Source organism: Drosophila albomicans, chromosome 3 (genome assembly GCF_009650485.2).
Source record: "Drosophila albomicans strain 15112-1751.03 chromosome 3, ASM965048v2, whole genome shotgun sequence".
Classification (NCBI taxonomy): domain Eukaryota; kingdom Metazoa; phylum Arthropoda; class Insecta; order Diptera; family Drosophilidae; genus Drosophila; species Drosophila albomicans.
Window position 1 is genome coordinate 44,420,679 of NC_047629.2, and position 13,815 is coordinate 44,434,493.

The 13,815-nt window shown below is 35.8% G+C and overlaps 1 protein-coding gene and 3 long non-coding RNA genes across 4 annotated transcripts; 2 read left to right on the forward strand and 2 right to left on the reverse strand.

The window, feature by feature from the left end:
- Positions 1 to 1,391: 1,391 nt before the first annotated feature.
- Positions 1,392 to 2,858, reverse strand: LOC127565713 (uncharacterized). Its single transcript, XR_007955062.1, has 3 exons — positions 2,830 to 2,858; positions 2,448 to 2,756; positions 1,392 to 1,838 (listed from the first exon to the last, which is right to left on the reverse strand). It is a non-coding gene; the product is annotated as an uncharacterized LOC127565713 (long non-coding RNA).
- A 712-nt stretch (positions 2,859 to 3,570) lies between these two features.
- Positions 3,571 to 3,991, forward strand: LOC117569717 (uncharacterized). Its single transcript, XR_004572275.2, has 2 exons — positions 3,571 to 3,773; positions 3,834 to 3,991. It is a non-coding gene; the product is annotated as an uncharacterized LOC117569717 (long non-coding RNA).
- A 6,554-nt stretch (positions 3,992 to 10,545) lies between these two features.
- Positions 10,546 to 10,922, forward strand: LOC117569223 (uncharacterized). The gene is made up of 2 exons (XR_004572243.2): positions 10,546 to 10,617; positions 10,680 to 10,922. It is a non-coding gene; the product is annotated as an uncharacterized LOC117569223 (long non-coding RNA).
- A 1,049-nt stretch (positions 10,923 to 11,971) lies between these two features.
- LOC117571365 (procathepsin L-like) lies at positions 11,972 to 13,109 on the reverse strand. The gene has a single exon (XM_034253476.2). It carries the CDS (start codon positions 13,073 to 13,075, stop codon positions 12,074 to 12,076), a length of 1,002 nt encoding a protein of 333 aa, XP_034109367.1. The 5' UTR covers positions 13,076 to 13,109; the 3' UTR covers positions 11,972 to 12,073.
- Between the last annotated feature and the right edge of the window lie 706 nt (positions 13,110 to 13,815).

The following is a 13,815-nucleotide window of genomic DNA, read 5'->3' on the forward strand; positions in this document are numbered from 1 at the left end:
TTATTTTATTATACTCAAAGGGTACTCAAAGGGTATTATAACGTTGTGGCTACTGGGAATGGCAGAAGAAGGCATCTCGGACCCTTCGACGTATATTTATATATTCTTGATCAGCGTCAACAGCCGTCTGTCTGTTTGTCCGTCTGTCTGTCTGTCCGTATTTCAGAAATTATAAAAGATAGAGCTTTATTAGCACTTGTTATGTTTGCACGCAGATCAAGTTTATTTTAAATTTTTGACACGTCCCCTTCTGCCTCCACAAATGGACAAAAATTTAATCACAAGCAATTTTTGGTACATATAATTATAACTAAATATATACATATATAAAAAGTACTTTATACTATATATTATAGTATTTAGGATTCCTGAAAATTTGTTTCCGATCAGATTGAAAAATTGTAGAAGTTATATTACTTGCTTTGGTAATTTTGGTATCATATATTGAATGTTGTATTATATCAATATACCAAATGTAGCCTTTGGTATATTTTTAGTATATGTGCGGTATACATATATATATTGATCCAAGTACACTCGACTGTAGCTTTCTTACTTATTTAATATTTTCTCAATCTTATTATTTATTAGTTTTGTTAATACGATCAACTTACTAAAATGATTGTTAGTTGAGTTTTTTCTCTGAAGCGCAATTTAAAACAGAAAGCTTTGTATAACCAATTATACAAAAAGAAAATACAAGATGTGTTTGTCCAGTTTTTTAAACTCAAACCCAAATCGTTGGTTATCCTCACACAATGATATATAAATTTGCTATTAAATAAAACATTATTATTATGTTAAATTTGTTGTCGTCTAATTACGCTAAAACTTTAATGCACTTAAGAACATAATGGGAAAATTAGCAAAACGCAACGTTGCTCAACAAAGAAAAAATAAAAAAACCAGAATGTGAAAAATTAGTTTTTCTCTAAGTAGACGAAAAGTGACTCTGACCGAGCATTATATAAACTTTGACTTGGCACAAGGTATGAGAAGAGATACTTCTATATGTATATATAAAGAGAAAGGTATATAAACTTATGCCAGTGGTAAAGGATGCGATGCCATTTTCAAGTTTTCTTCATTGCCTTTTGCATGCAGCATGAAAATTTCATTTAGTTTCTTTGGCAAAAATACAAAAAAAAAACGAAGAAAACAGAGAAGAGAAAAACTTTTGTCGTTGAAGCTGCTTTCTGGTTTTGCCTTTAAATTTGTCTGGCTTTCTTGTCGAGTTGTCCTTATTGTTGTTGTTGTTGTTGTTGCTGCTGCTGCGTTTGGGGTCCTTTACATGGAGCAAAGCGTCGCAATACCCGGACAGAAAGTTTGTCTGCATTTCGGGGGCAAGCTTCTTGTGCAAAGAGGAAACTTTTGCGTTTCTTCTGCTGCTTTTTGTCATATTAACAGCAGCCGCCGCGTTGTCGCCGTGGGTTGAGCGACAATTGGCAGTGGCAAAAAAAAGGGCAGTAAAAGCGTAAAAGGTAAAGAGAAAGTTGCTAGAGAAGTGGGTGGCCTGTTACTATTTGCTTTTGTCAGCTTTATTGCAATGCTCGTTCTTCATTTTGTTGTTTGTCACTTCATCAAATTGGGAGAAAAACTAGAATCGATGCTGGGCATTAGTGACATTTCAAATATGATGCAGCATTGATGCATCGATGTTTAAAGCCACAAGAGCATTAAGCTTGGCCCCGGAAATCGCAACAACCGTGCCGCATGCCACATGCCACATGCCCCATCAGTCTGCAACGAGTTGTGTGTAGTTGCAAAGTCATGAGCTGGCTGCAATTTTTGCCACGGGCAGCGCACTTAGCTGCTGTTGCTGCTGAGTGCATTGGCGTCTGTTGTCCTTGCCACACACAGAGAGAAAGACAGAGAGAGAAAGAGAGAGAGAGAGAGATAGGTATAGAGAAAGAGTGTGTTATATATAAATATATAGAGTCGAAGCTGTAGACAACTTCCTTGGCTCGCTTCGCTACTGCTGTTCATCCCAAGAAGATTCCTTTCTTTGTTGTTGTTGCTCTGGCATGTGAATGTACTTCAAGCGTTTCCGGTGCACATTACGATGACGATGACGACGTCGCCATTGTTGCCATACACACACACATTCGCTCTCTCTTTCACACACACACACATATTCATGCAGAGTTCACATAGCAGCAGAGTCAAGAGGAGCATGAAGAAAAAAAAAACGAGTAAAAAATATTATCAATTTAATTTTGTAACTCAACTTCCGCTTCATGCTGCAAACTGACACGCCCACAACGCCCCCCTCCTCCCTGCGTTTCTGCTGAGTTGAACTGTTTCTCTTGCACTCGCTTTTCTCGCATTTTCCGCCATGCACAATGTTGACACTAGAGCGCTGCCTTTTTGCTTGCTTCAATTTCTCTTCCCTCTCGCCTCATTTTCCTCCGCTTATACCCCCCTCCCCCCTATCACTGTCAACTCACCCGCTTACATAAGCCTCGAGTGTGTCTGTGTGAGTGTGAAATTCGTTGCATTTCTTGCCACGCGCTGCAACGTATACGCAATATGCGAAAATTACGTATACGCCGTGCTGGCAAATATGCTTTTTTCTTCGCTTCATTCTCATTTTTTTCGCTCGCTTTTCTTTTCGTCTATTTCATTTTCGTTCTTTTTTTTCGCCTTCTTGCTGTTTTTCTTTCATGGCAGAGCGTCTATTAAAAATGCATGGAACGATTGCAGCTAGCAAGGCGAAGTGAGGCGCATTTGTTTGCCTGTCTCACAGCGACTGGCAACTGAAATGAAAAGAAATTTGTACTCCTTCTACGTGTGTGTGCTTGTGTGTAAATATGTGTTTGTGTGTTTTACTCAGCCAAGTTGGCAGCTCACTTATGACTAATCTTGAATAATATGAGCGTCCATGTTCCGACTTCAATATTTATTAGTTGCCATGCATAAAAACATTTTCCGGAATATTATTCACACTTTTTTCCAATATTTAATCATAACTTATTTCTGCTTGCATTTTTTAAACAATTTAGCATGATAACAAAATAAATTAAAATTCCATAAATTTCACAAGTGAAAATTATTTATGCATTAAATTTTATAACAATAAAAATTCAGAATTTATATGTTTTAAAATAAATCCAACTTAAATCCAATCAATGGTGTAAGTTTTAGAGTTATTGAAAATTGATTGTAAATGAAATTTAAAATTTTTTTATTTTAAAGTAACATTAATTTATATTTTTTTATCAATTTCTACTCTTTTATTCAATATTTGCTTAGCACAATGAGAAGAAATTGAACATTTCGAGTGACATACAACAATATATAATCATAATGTTTTGCATTAATATCGTCGCTTTAACCACTTAGATACGCTTGGCAACCTCTTTTGGCAGGATTATCTTAAAATTTCTGATATAAATTATCCTGGCATTTAATAGCAATTATTGTTTTCATTACCTATTCTTTGCTGACAAATTTTGTTTGAACTTTTTATAATGTATAAATACAATCGTATAATAATCGTATGTATTTTTAATCTTTCACAACATTTTAAATTAAAATACTTATTAAAAAATCAATTTAATGTTATATAAATCCTCTTATATAATTCATAAAAAATGTTAACGCATTTGCTTTCTAACATACTGAGACGAATGCTGTAGACGTAAAATTACCAATTAAAAACTAAATGGAACAAATTTGCGTATAAAATCAGAGATCGTATATAAACGAGGAAAGAATTCAAACAATGTCAGTCAGCAGTTTTTTGCAGTCAACATCTAAATATGAAACTATTCGTAAGTTTGACTATTGAGTGTTTTAAAATATTCAAACTAAAGGAATTCATTTATTTCCAGGCAATCTTGGTCACTTTGTGCATTATTGGCGCCGCTTTTGCCAACAAGGGAGCAGCTGACGATGATGTTAAAGCCAACGACGATGCTGATGACAATTAATTAATACAAATTATTCATTCTTTTGGGAAAATATAAATATGATATAAATTTGCAAGCTATTTTATGATTTTTGTAAGGGAAAGTGTTGTACAAAATTGAAAGAATGAAGGATAGACAGAAGGACATTATTAAATGAACTCTGTTGTGGCTGCTGATCAAGAGAATATGGCATCATTATGATATGCATTTATGGCTCCGCCTTGGCCAAGTTTTTTGCAGCTCAGCCCAGTTTTAGACTGTACTTAAATTTCCCAAGCGTTTTATGGCATTCATCGTTGGGCGTTGATGTTGGCGCACTTCAAAAGTCGCTGGAGCAGAGACAAGTTTCATTTTTCATTTATGGCGCTGGGCACAAATTTTACTGCTGCAATTTGAACATTTCGCTATTTCAGGCGTTATAGCGTTTTCTCTTGGTTTCGTTTCGTTTCGTTTCGGTTTTATGTGCTCTCCAGGTGGAAGCTGTCCAACAACAACAACCACGAGGATAACTCTAGGAACAACAACGACAACGACAACTAGAGCAACAACAATGGAAAACTGCGGCACACGCAACGACATCAACGCAAGATTTTTAAAACCCACCGCATAAAACATCAGCTCGCAGAAACTGCTGCCAAGCTTCACCCCCTACCTCCTACTTCTTCCCTCTTTTATTCTTACTCTTCTCACTCCATTCCTTCACTCTCTTTGCAACGCATCCCAATTGCCGCCTCTTTCCCCTTGGCTTCTGTTTCTGAGTCTCTACTTTACGAGCACTGAATACGAAATGTGTTTTTTTGGGCGCACAGACGACGCTGCGACTTCCCTCCCCACCCCTAGCTGTCATCCCCCATCCCCCTTCCTCTACTCTCTCCACTCTTCCTCTCACCGTTTGGCTTGGCTTTTGGCGAACTTCGTTTTGCCGCGTGAAATTGCCACTTGCTATACGCGCTTCTCGCCTGTTCAACTTGGCCTCCGTCACCGCGTCGACGTCGGCAAAAAGGGCACAGTTTGTTAACGCCGCCACAGGCACACCCCCTCCTGCCTCCCCTCCCCTTGCAACATACCTCCTCACTTCCCCCAGCGACTGGCATATAAAGTTTATTTCATTTTCGCGCACGTTGCGTTCGCGTTCAAGTTGTTGTTGTCGTTGTTGCTGTCGCTGTCATTGCACCTCATACTCCTCCCTCTGTGCTGCCCCTCCCTCTTCCCATCATCATATCCGCTCCTTCTTGGCTGCAAAACAAAGCGTACGAAATGGCAGCGTCATCGTAAAAAAGAAAAGAGTGAAGCAAAAAAGTGAAAAAAGGAAAAAAACAAAAAAAAAAAGCTGAAACTGAAATCATTTTCACCATCAAATCCTGCAGCAGTTGCATGGGCGGTAAATAGTGTTGTGTGGGCGTGGCAGTTGCATAAAATTGCAACGCAAGTTTACTTTTCTATTTTGGGGCCGTGTGCGTGTTTCATGCGTTCTTTTTTTATCGTTTTTTTCGTAGCATACTTTTACGGGCAGCCAAAGGCGAGTTGCGAGAGTCGAATCTTGCACTGAATGCGCGTGTGATGCGATGCACAGCGAATGGAGAGAGACATTTATCGCACACTCCCCCCTTCCCATTTCCATTCCCAGGGAAATACTCACAGCTTTCATCTGGCAAAAGTCTCGAGAGACAGAGAGAAAAAGAGAGAGCTACACATTTAACCAACATGCAACCAACAATGAATGAAGCAACAAAATTATATGAAATCCATGCGGAACGAAACGAAACGAACAACAACAGCAACAACAAGCACAAAAGAAAATTGTAAATAATAGAGAAGCGCAAAAAATAAACCAAAGAGGGACCAAAAAAACAACACACACAAGAGTAACAAACAAGCCAGCACGCAAACAGGCGGACAGAGGCGACAGACAGGCAACAGCAAAGGCAACGCAATGAACATCAACAAAAATATAAATAAAAAGAGGAAAAACCGAGACCGAAAAAAAAACTTCAGCCGAAAGAGAACACAGAAAAATTGGGGCCAAGCGATTAAGTCGACTTGCAATCACACTGCTCATAATTAAAAAGGGGAAAATAAAAATACAAATTTATTTAATGCATTTCAAAGAGAAGTTTTAAAATATAAATAATAAATAAAAAATAACAAACTATTATAATACATTTTATATAAATAATTATTATATTTTAATTATTATATGTACATACATACAAATAGAATTTTTTTTTATGTATTTAAATGAATTATAAAATAAAATATAAAATAAAAAACCATAAAACTTTGAAAATTATTTTTAAGAAAAGTGAAATAGTAACAGGAAGGAATTATGTTTATAAATTTACAAAAAAAAAAAATTAAAAATTGGCAAGGGCTTGAAAAAAAAAACTGAAATATAAATAGGAAAAAAAAAAAACAAAAAATACATAACCATATTATAAATATATAATTACTCTTTTAGCTTTGTAAAATATAAATATTTGTTTGAAATATTAATATTAATATTAATATTTGCATAAATTTCATTTTACTTCGTATATAATAATATTTGTTATTTTTTTTTGTAAATTTCTCTTCAATTAATAGGCTTTTGTGTTTTATTTGTAAATTTTTTAGCAAATTATTGTATTAAAATATATAAAAGATGTACCAAATGTGAATTTAACTAAATTTCAATTCAGTTTTAATTCATGGTGATTTATTTTTTTCATTTTATTAAAACAGATATAAAATTAATGAGTTGTTATAGTAATATATTTAAATGTTGAATATTTAATTTTTCTTTTGTTTTATTTATTTATTTTTAAATATTTTTAGCATTCTAAACTTTGAACGTTATTTGAAAATTTTTAAGCATTATTGAATTATTATTCATTTATGTTTTTTCTCTTTATAAATTTGTTACTAGATTGACCATATTAGTTCATATTATTAGCAAATTTATTAATAATTTATTATCAACAAATTTGAATTAATCATTAAATAAGCAACATTTTAATATATTCATAATATTATTTTGTTATTATTTAATAAATGCATTTAATTGCCACAGTAAGTGAACTAAATGAAACTCTCAATTATATTTGCTGCTCTCTCAAAACCTTAAATAAATATTTGAAATAATTTAATAATTAAAAAGTGCAACACAATTAATTGAAAGCAATAACAGTTTAGTGTAATTTTTCGGATTTTGCCTCAAAGCTGAGCTCAGGACCTTTTTCACTTACTGTTAACCACATGCGCTTTTCCATAGCCAACGCAAACACACACACACAATCACACATACATACACACTCACCAACTTACACACACATGGAAACATACACACACATATTGCGGCGAAGAAGCAGAGCAACATAAAAAAAAACAGAATTTCACTTGAACAAAAAGTAAAAAAAGAAAATAGAAAAATGTATAACAAACTGAGGAGAGAGAAGCCAAAGCCAAAAACAGGAAAGTATGTAGAGAGGAGAGGGCAAACAGTAGGGAGAGAGGTAGGGAAGAAGAAGCAGCAGCAGCAGTAGCAACAACAACAACAACAGTTAAAAAAGGCAACAGTGGAGTGGCTAACAAAAGCGACGGAGACAAGAATATATGTACAAACACATATAGGCAGCGTGAAAGAGAGAGAGAGAGAGAGAGAGAGACAGAAAGAGAGAGAGGGGGGGAAGGAGACACCGAGTCGAGAAATGTTTTTGTATGTATTCCCAATTGTGTTTCGTGTCATGCCAAGACGGAGACTGCAAGAATTTTATGCAGATCGTTAGATGAATCGTCTTGTAGAATGCTTCTTGCATTGAGTCTGGTGTACGCGCCCTCTTAGCGCAACGCGTAATTTCCCTAACGCCTACTTTTCTCGAACATGTGCAATTTTGTGTATCATTTGTCATTTGTTTTGTGAGTGCTGTACAAGAAAGTTGATTTTTTCCTGCGCGTCTTTTATAAAACAATAAGAGGTAAGTTGTTAATATTATTAAACTACTATTCTAATCTGATTTAAATTAAAAAATATATTTGTATTTGTATTTATATTTACAGTTTTGAGGACCACGAAAGAGCTACGTTGGATGATAAAAATAAAAACTACAAGGCATTGTTCAGGGCGAAGAATATTGAAAACGGCGAAATAAATTAATTTTTTCTTTTAGCTATTATATTATTTAGTTATAAGTAAAACTGTTTAGATAATATTATATATAAATTTAAGTACTCATTGTATTAGTTTTAATAAATTTAATTTCAAGTATAATAAACATTTTATTTACTGCATATATTTTTGAGCGTATTTTTATTTTGCATATTCCGAACTACGCACTAGAATCTAAGCACAGATTTTCGGCAAGAGCTGCACCGCATATTTTCTACAAGAAACGTCGAGTACAAATTCCGCCAGCGCAGCCGAGGGAAATTTAAATTTCCCTTTGGCAAGAATTTATACTCGACGAGTCTTGTAGATAATCAGTTCCGCATATACGGCAAAACGAAGTGAGTAAGTCTTTTCGCATCTTGTGTCTACACATGACGGGACTGGAAGAAAACTTGTATATTGTCTACGAATAAAACACAATCGGGTTGTACCACTGGGGCATTATAGCGTTATCCTTCTGGTTATGTTTCCGCTTGCCAGTCAAGCAGCGAGGGAGGCAGCTGAAGGAAATATACAGAGCAACAACAATGCCTGACTGACTGACTGCCAAGAGACACACACACACAGAGACAAGGACTCCCACACACACAAAGAAAGAGACAGAGAGAGAGAGAGCGATAGAGAGAGAGAGAGAGAGCGATAGAGAGAGAAATGCCAACACCCAAGCAAAGTTTTTTATAGCGTGTGGCAGGCAAACGAAATGTGAGAAAAGCGTGGAAAGCGTGGCACGAGTGCAACTTATTTTTATGAGCCAACACACACACACACACACATACACTTATGCACACTCACACACATACGTACATATGTAGAACTGCTGCTGGCAAGCTCATAAAATTTATAACACAACGTCCTTGCCGCTCCTGCGGCTTTAGCAGTTCTCTCTGTGTGTATCTGTGTGTGTGTGTGTGTGCAACTTATGTTTGAGTTTGTCAGTTCCCCACTTCCTCACCTCTCCCCCTTGCTTGTGTGTGTTTTGGCGGCTTCGTTTGCTTTTTCATAGCATTTTATGCGCTCGCCGCTTGATGTTGTTGCTACTTTTGCTTGCGCTTGTTAAAGAAGATTTACCAAAATGTCTTAGCAAAGAGCAGCAGAGAGTGTTCACAGCGACAGAGAGCGACGAAGTACGCTAGAGAGAGATAGCAACCATAAGCATAAGCAAAGTCGCCCACAATGCCGCCCACTTAAATGCTAAGTGGCGCATAGGGCGAACGTTGAATTGGGGGCGAAAGGAAGGCGAAAGGAGGCAGGCAGGCGGACTCACCTAAGCACCTGTCGTCCCCACAGGCAAATATATACATACTACATATCTATCTATGTGTTTGTGTATTGTGTTGCTTAATAATGCACACTTATGAATTTCTCACCCAAATAACATAAATACTAACATTAGATTTCAAAAGTAATGCCACACTAAATGTGCCGAATTGTGAAATTCAGTGGAATTTCATGCAGCTTGGCCTAATTGGCAGTTAAGAAATCATAGTATGTTAATAATTGAGTAGATTTATTATACATAGTAAGTGAAATGAAAGAAAATAATAAGAATATTACTCATAGATAATAATAGTGATAATAATACTAACAAGTAAGAAAGCTACAGTCAAGTCAAAATATACCGAAGATACTACAAAAATACTACCACATTCAAAATATACCATAGACGGCACAATATACCAGATTGTCAACCCAAGCAACTAAGACCCCTTTTAAATAGGCGTTTTTGCCCATACAAAAGTATTTCTTTAATAACTTCCATATCTGATCGCAACCAAATTTTCAAAGATCATAACTACTATAGTAATTATTGTATATACCAAAATTCGTAGCTCTAGCTTTAAAAATACAATACAAAAATACAATTTGAAACAAACTTGATCTGCGTGCAAACATAACAAATGCTGTCGAAAAAAAATTTCTATCTCCTATAGTCTCTGAGATCCAGTGTTTCATACGGACAGACCGACAGACAGACAGACAGACAGACGGACATGGTTAGATCGTCTTGGCCGTTGATGCTGATCAAGAATATATACTTTATAGGGTCGGAGATGCCTTCTTCTACCTGTTACATACATTTCCTGCCGGCACAAAGCTATAATACCCTTTTACCCTATGGGTAGCGGGTATAAAAATATGAATATATTACAATATCAAAATTAAGGACACTTTAATCATTTCTACTAAATATATTAGTAAAACATAAAAAAGAAAAGATATACGAAACATTTGTACGCTAAAAATTAGCCTTAAATTGAGAAGCATTGTAATGAATTAACTAATAAAAATTTAGAATTCAATTTTTGATAATTGAAGTTACCTTTAAAGTACAAAACAAAATATTTATTATATATTATTGTTATATATGATTCCCGTGACCTAATTTGTCTAGACAACTGAGACGAATGCTGTAGACGTAATGAAATTGCTAATTAAAACTAAATGGAACAAATAAGCACATCAAATGCAGCACAATCGGAGATCATATAAAAGGAGACGAGATTTCAGGCAAAAAGTCAGTCAGCAATTGTTTGCAGTCAATATCTAAATATGAAACTATTCGTAAGTTTGACTCTTCACTGCTGAAAAATATTTGAACTAATAAATAATTCTTCTATTTAAAGGCAATCTTGGTCACCTTGTGCATTATTGGCGCCGCTTTTGCCAACAAGGGAGCAGCTGACGCAGCTAATGCCAATGATGATGATGCAGCCAACGATGATGCGGATGCCTAATTCATTCATTCGAAATCGGTAATTTTTTTGGGATATGCCCTTCAAACTAATTGGCTTTAAATAACTATGGACCACTTAAGCAAAAAAAAAAATAAAAAAAAAAAAATAAATAAACTTTTATAGTTCAAAAAATACTTTGTGTTATTCATTTTTAATACTCAAATGTACATCTCCTTCGCTGTAAATATTAGAACACTTTGAGAATTGTGAAATTGACAGAAAATTATTGACAACATCAAATAAAAGGTGGCTTGAAATATTTACGAATTCTTCAAACCAAGTACTATGTATATTGTATATTCCATTTATCACTTTTCTAATAAAAAAAAAGAAATGAAAAGAAGATAAAAATGATAAGACAAAAGAAAGTCTTTGAGATATCCTCTAAGAATAAAAAAAAGGGAGAAGGTACTTCCAAGAATATACAAATTATTGAATAAAATATACTTTAGAAACAAGTAAGAAAGTTACAGTCGAGTGTGCTCGACTGTGAGATACCCGCTACCCATTTTTAATAAAGGCAAAATATTGCGGTATCATTTTCAAAATATACCGAAAATACTAAAAATTTACCAAATGGTATGTTTGGTATATCGATATAGTACACCATTCAAAATATTGCGTGGGCGGAAGTGGGCGTGCAAACATAACAAATGCTGTCGAAAAAATTATAGCTCTATCTCTTATAGTCTTTGAGATCCAGTGTTTCTTACGGACGGACGGACAGACGGACACGGCTATATCGTCTTGGCTGTTGACGCTGATCAAGAATATATATACTTTATAGGATCGGAGATGCCTCCTTCTACCTGTTACATACATTTCCTGCCGGCACAAAGTTATAATACCCTTCTACCCTATGGGTAGCGGGTATACAAATTGTTTAGACTTGAATGAAAATAATGAATATTATTGAACAAATGTTGTAATATAAAATCAATTTGAGTTACACAAATGAAACAAATACTAATAATCTAGGAAGGCTTTCATTAAAAATGAGATATTTTACAACTTAAAAATACAAAATTAAACATATTAAATTTCATAAAATTTTAGTTGTATGATAGACTAGCTAATTTATTCAAATGTTGTATTTTTTAATTTAAGACATTAACCCGTTCACAGATCCTTCGGCTCCCTAAAGAGTTGACATATTTTAATAGAAACTTAAAACAATCAAATAGCTGAAAGCCCAATGACACTCTTTAATTAAAGTTTGCATACAGACAAAGTTATTATACCCTTACACCTTATAGATAGCAGGTATAAAAAGCTGATTAAATTCACACCAACGGAAAGACAGCAAAGCTTACAATCCCACATTGATTGTTTCTATTACGAGCCATACGAATGTAACCGCGTTCACCCCAAGTTGTGCCCCAGGAATTCTTAACCAGCCAGTAATCGCCACCTCTTTTATCGTGCCCATAGCCAACAACAACTATCGCATGATTCAATTTTGTTTTTGAACAATTTGGATTATTGTAAACTCCGCCTTTATAACTCTGCATGCCTTTGCCGTCAACAGCTACTGCAACGGGACCATGGAATGCCGTTACAGCTGCCAGATTCTTTTCACTCTTGCCTTCTACCATGGAACGACCTTTAACAGTGGCTCCAATGTACCGTCTGTCGTATCGACATTTCTGCATTGTGCCCTTGTAGGGATATGAAGACTCCGTATTAATGCCACCATTGTCCTTAATATAATTTAGAGCCCTCGATGTCGAGCCACCGGCGCAGCCTTTATTGTTGTATGGATGACGATTCGAGCAGTCCATCAGATTCTGTTCAGAAAGCGAGACCAACCGACCTGTCTTCACAAAGGTCTGACCCTCTAGCGTGCCCGTTGTCGCAAATGCCCAGCATGATCCACATCTCCCCTGATTCTTCACTCTCGTTACTGCGCCCTTGGTGCGCCAATCAATGCTCCTCGGCGAAACTACGTCTCTCGGAGCAGTGTATCTAAAGTCGATGAGACCTTCTGCCTCCGTAATGTTTATTGAACTTAGCATTAGACTTTCGAACTCCTTAGGTAGTAAATCCGTGAACTGATTGACGCCCATTTCGTAGCTCTCCTTTCCGGCCATAAATCTTCTGTTGTGATTGTCGATCATCCGTTTGTTGTCTTCGAAAATCCGTCTGCGCAGCAATGATTCATCTTCAGTCTCATAGAACTTAGTGTAATCGAGTTGAAAACGATTCCATTTTTCCTCCAGTACATCGGAGTAGGAAAGTGCCTGAGCGTATCCAACGAGGGCAACAAATAATATTAGTTTCTTCATGGTCGACGGCAGCGAGTAGAGAATTGCAACTGACACCGACAACAGCATTTTTTGATCTATTTATTCAAAAAATTAATCAATAACTCCGTAAACCACAGATAACAAGTAAGAAAGTTACAGTCGAGTGTGCTCGACTGTGAGATACCCGCTACCCATTTTTAATAAAGGCAAAATATTGCGGTATCGTTTTCAAAATATACCGAAAAAACTGAAAAATACTAAAAATATACCAAATGGTATGTTTGGCATATCGATATAGTACACCATTCAAAATATACCATAGACGGCACAATGTGCCAGACTGTCGGCCAAAGCAACTCAGACCCCTAGTAAGTAGGTGTTTTTGCCCATACAAAAGTATTTCTTTAATAACTTCCACAATTTTTATATTATATGATCAGGAATCATAATTACTACAGTAATTATTGTATATGCCAAAATTCGTAACTCTTGCTTTAAAATTACGCTTGTTATTCGATTTTTTTGATTTGCGGGGGCGGAAGTGGGCGTGACAAAAATTTGAAACAAACTCGATCTGCGTGCAAACATAACAAATGCTGTCGGAAAAAAATTATAGCTCTATCTCTTATAGTCTCTGAGATCCAGTGTTTCATACGGACAGACGGACAGACACACAGACACACAGACGGACAGACGGACATGGCTATATCGTCTCGGCTACTTTATAGGGTTGGAGATGCCTCCTTCTACCTGTTACATACATTTCCTTCTATATAAAA

Coding starts and splice junctions, on each gene's coding strand:
- LOC117571365 (XM_034253476.2), bottom strand. CDS start 13,075: ATGAAGAAACTAATATTATTTGTTGCCCTCGTTGGATACGCTCAGGCA.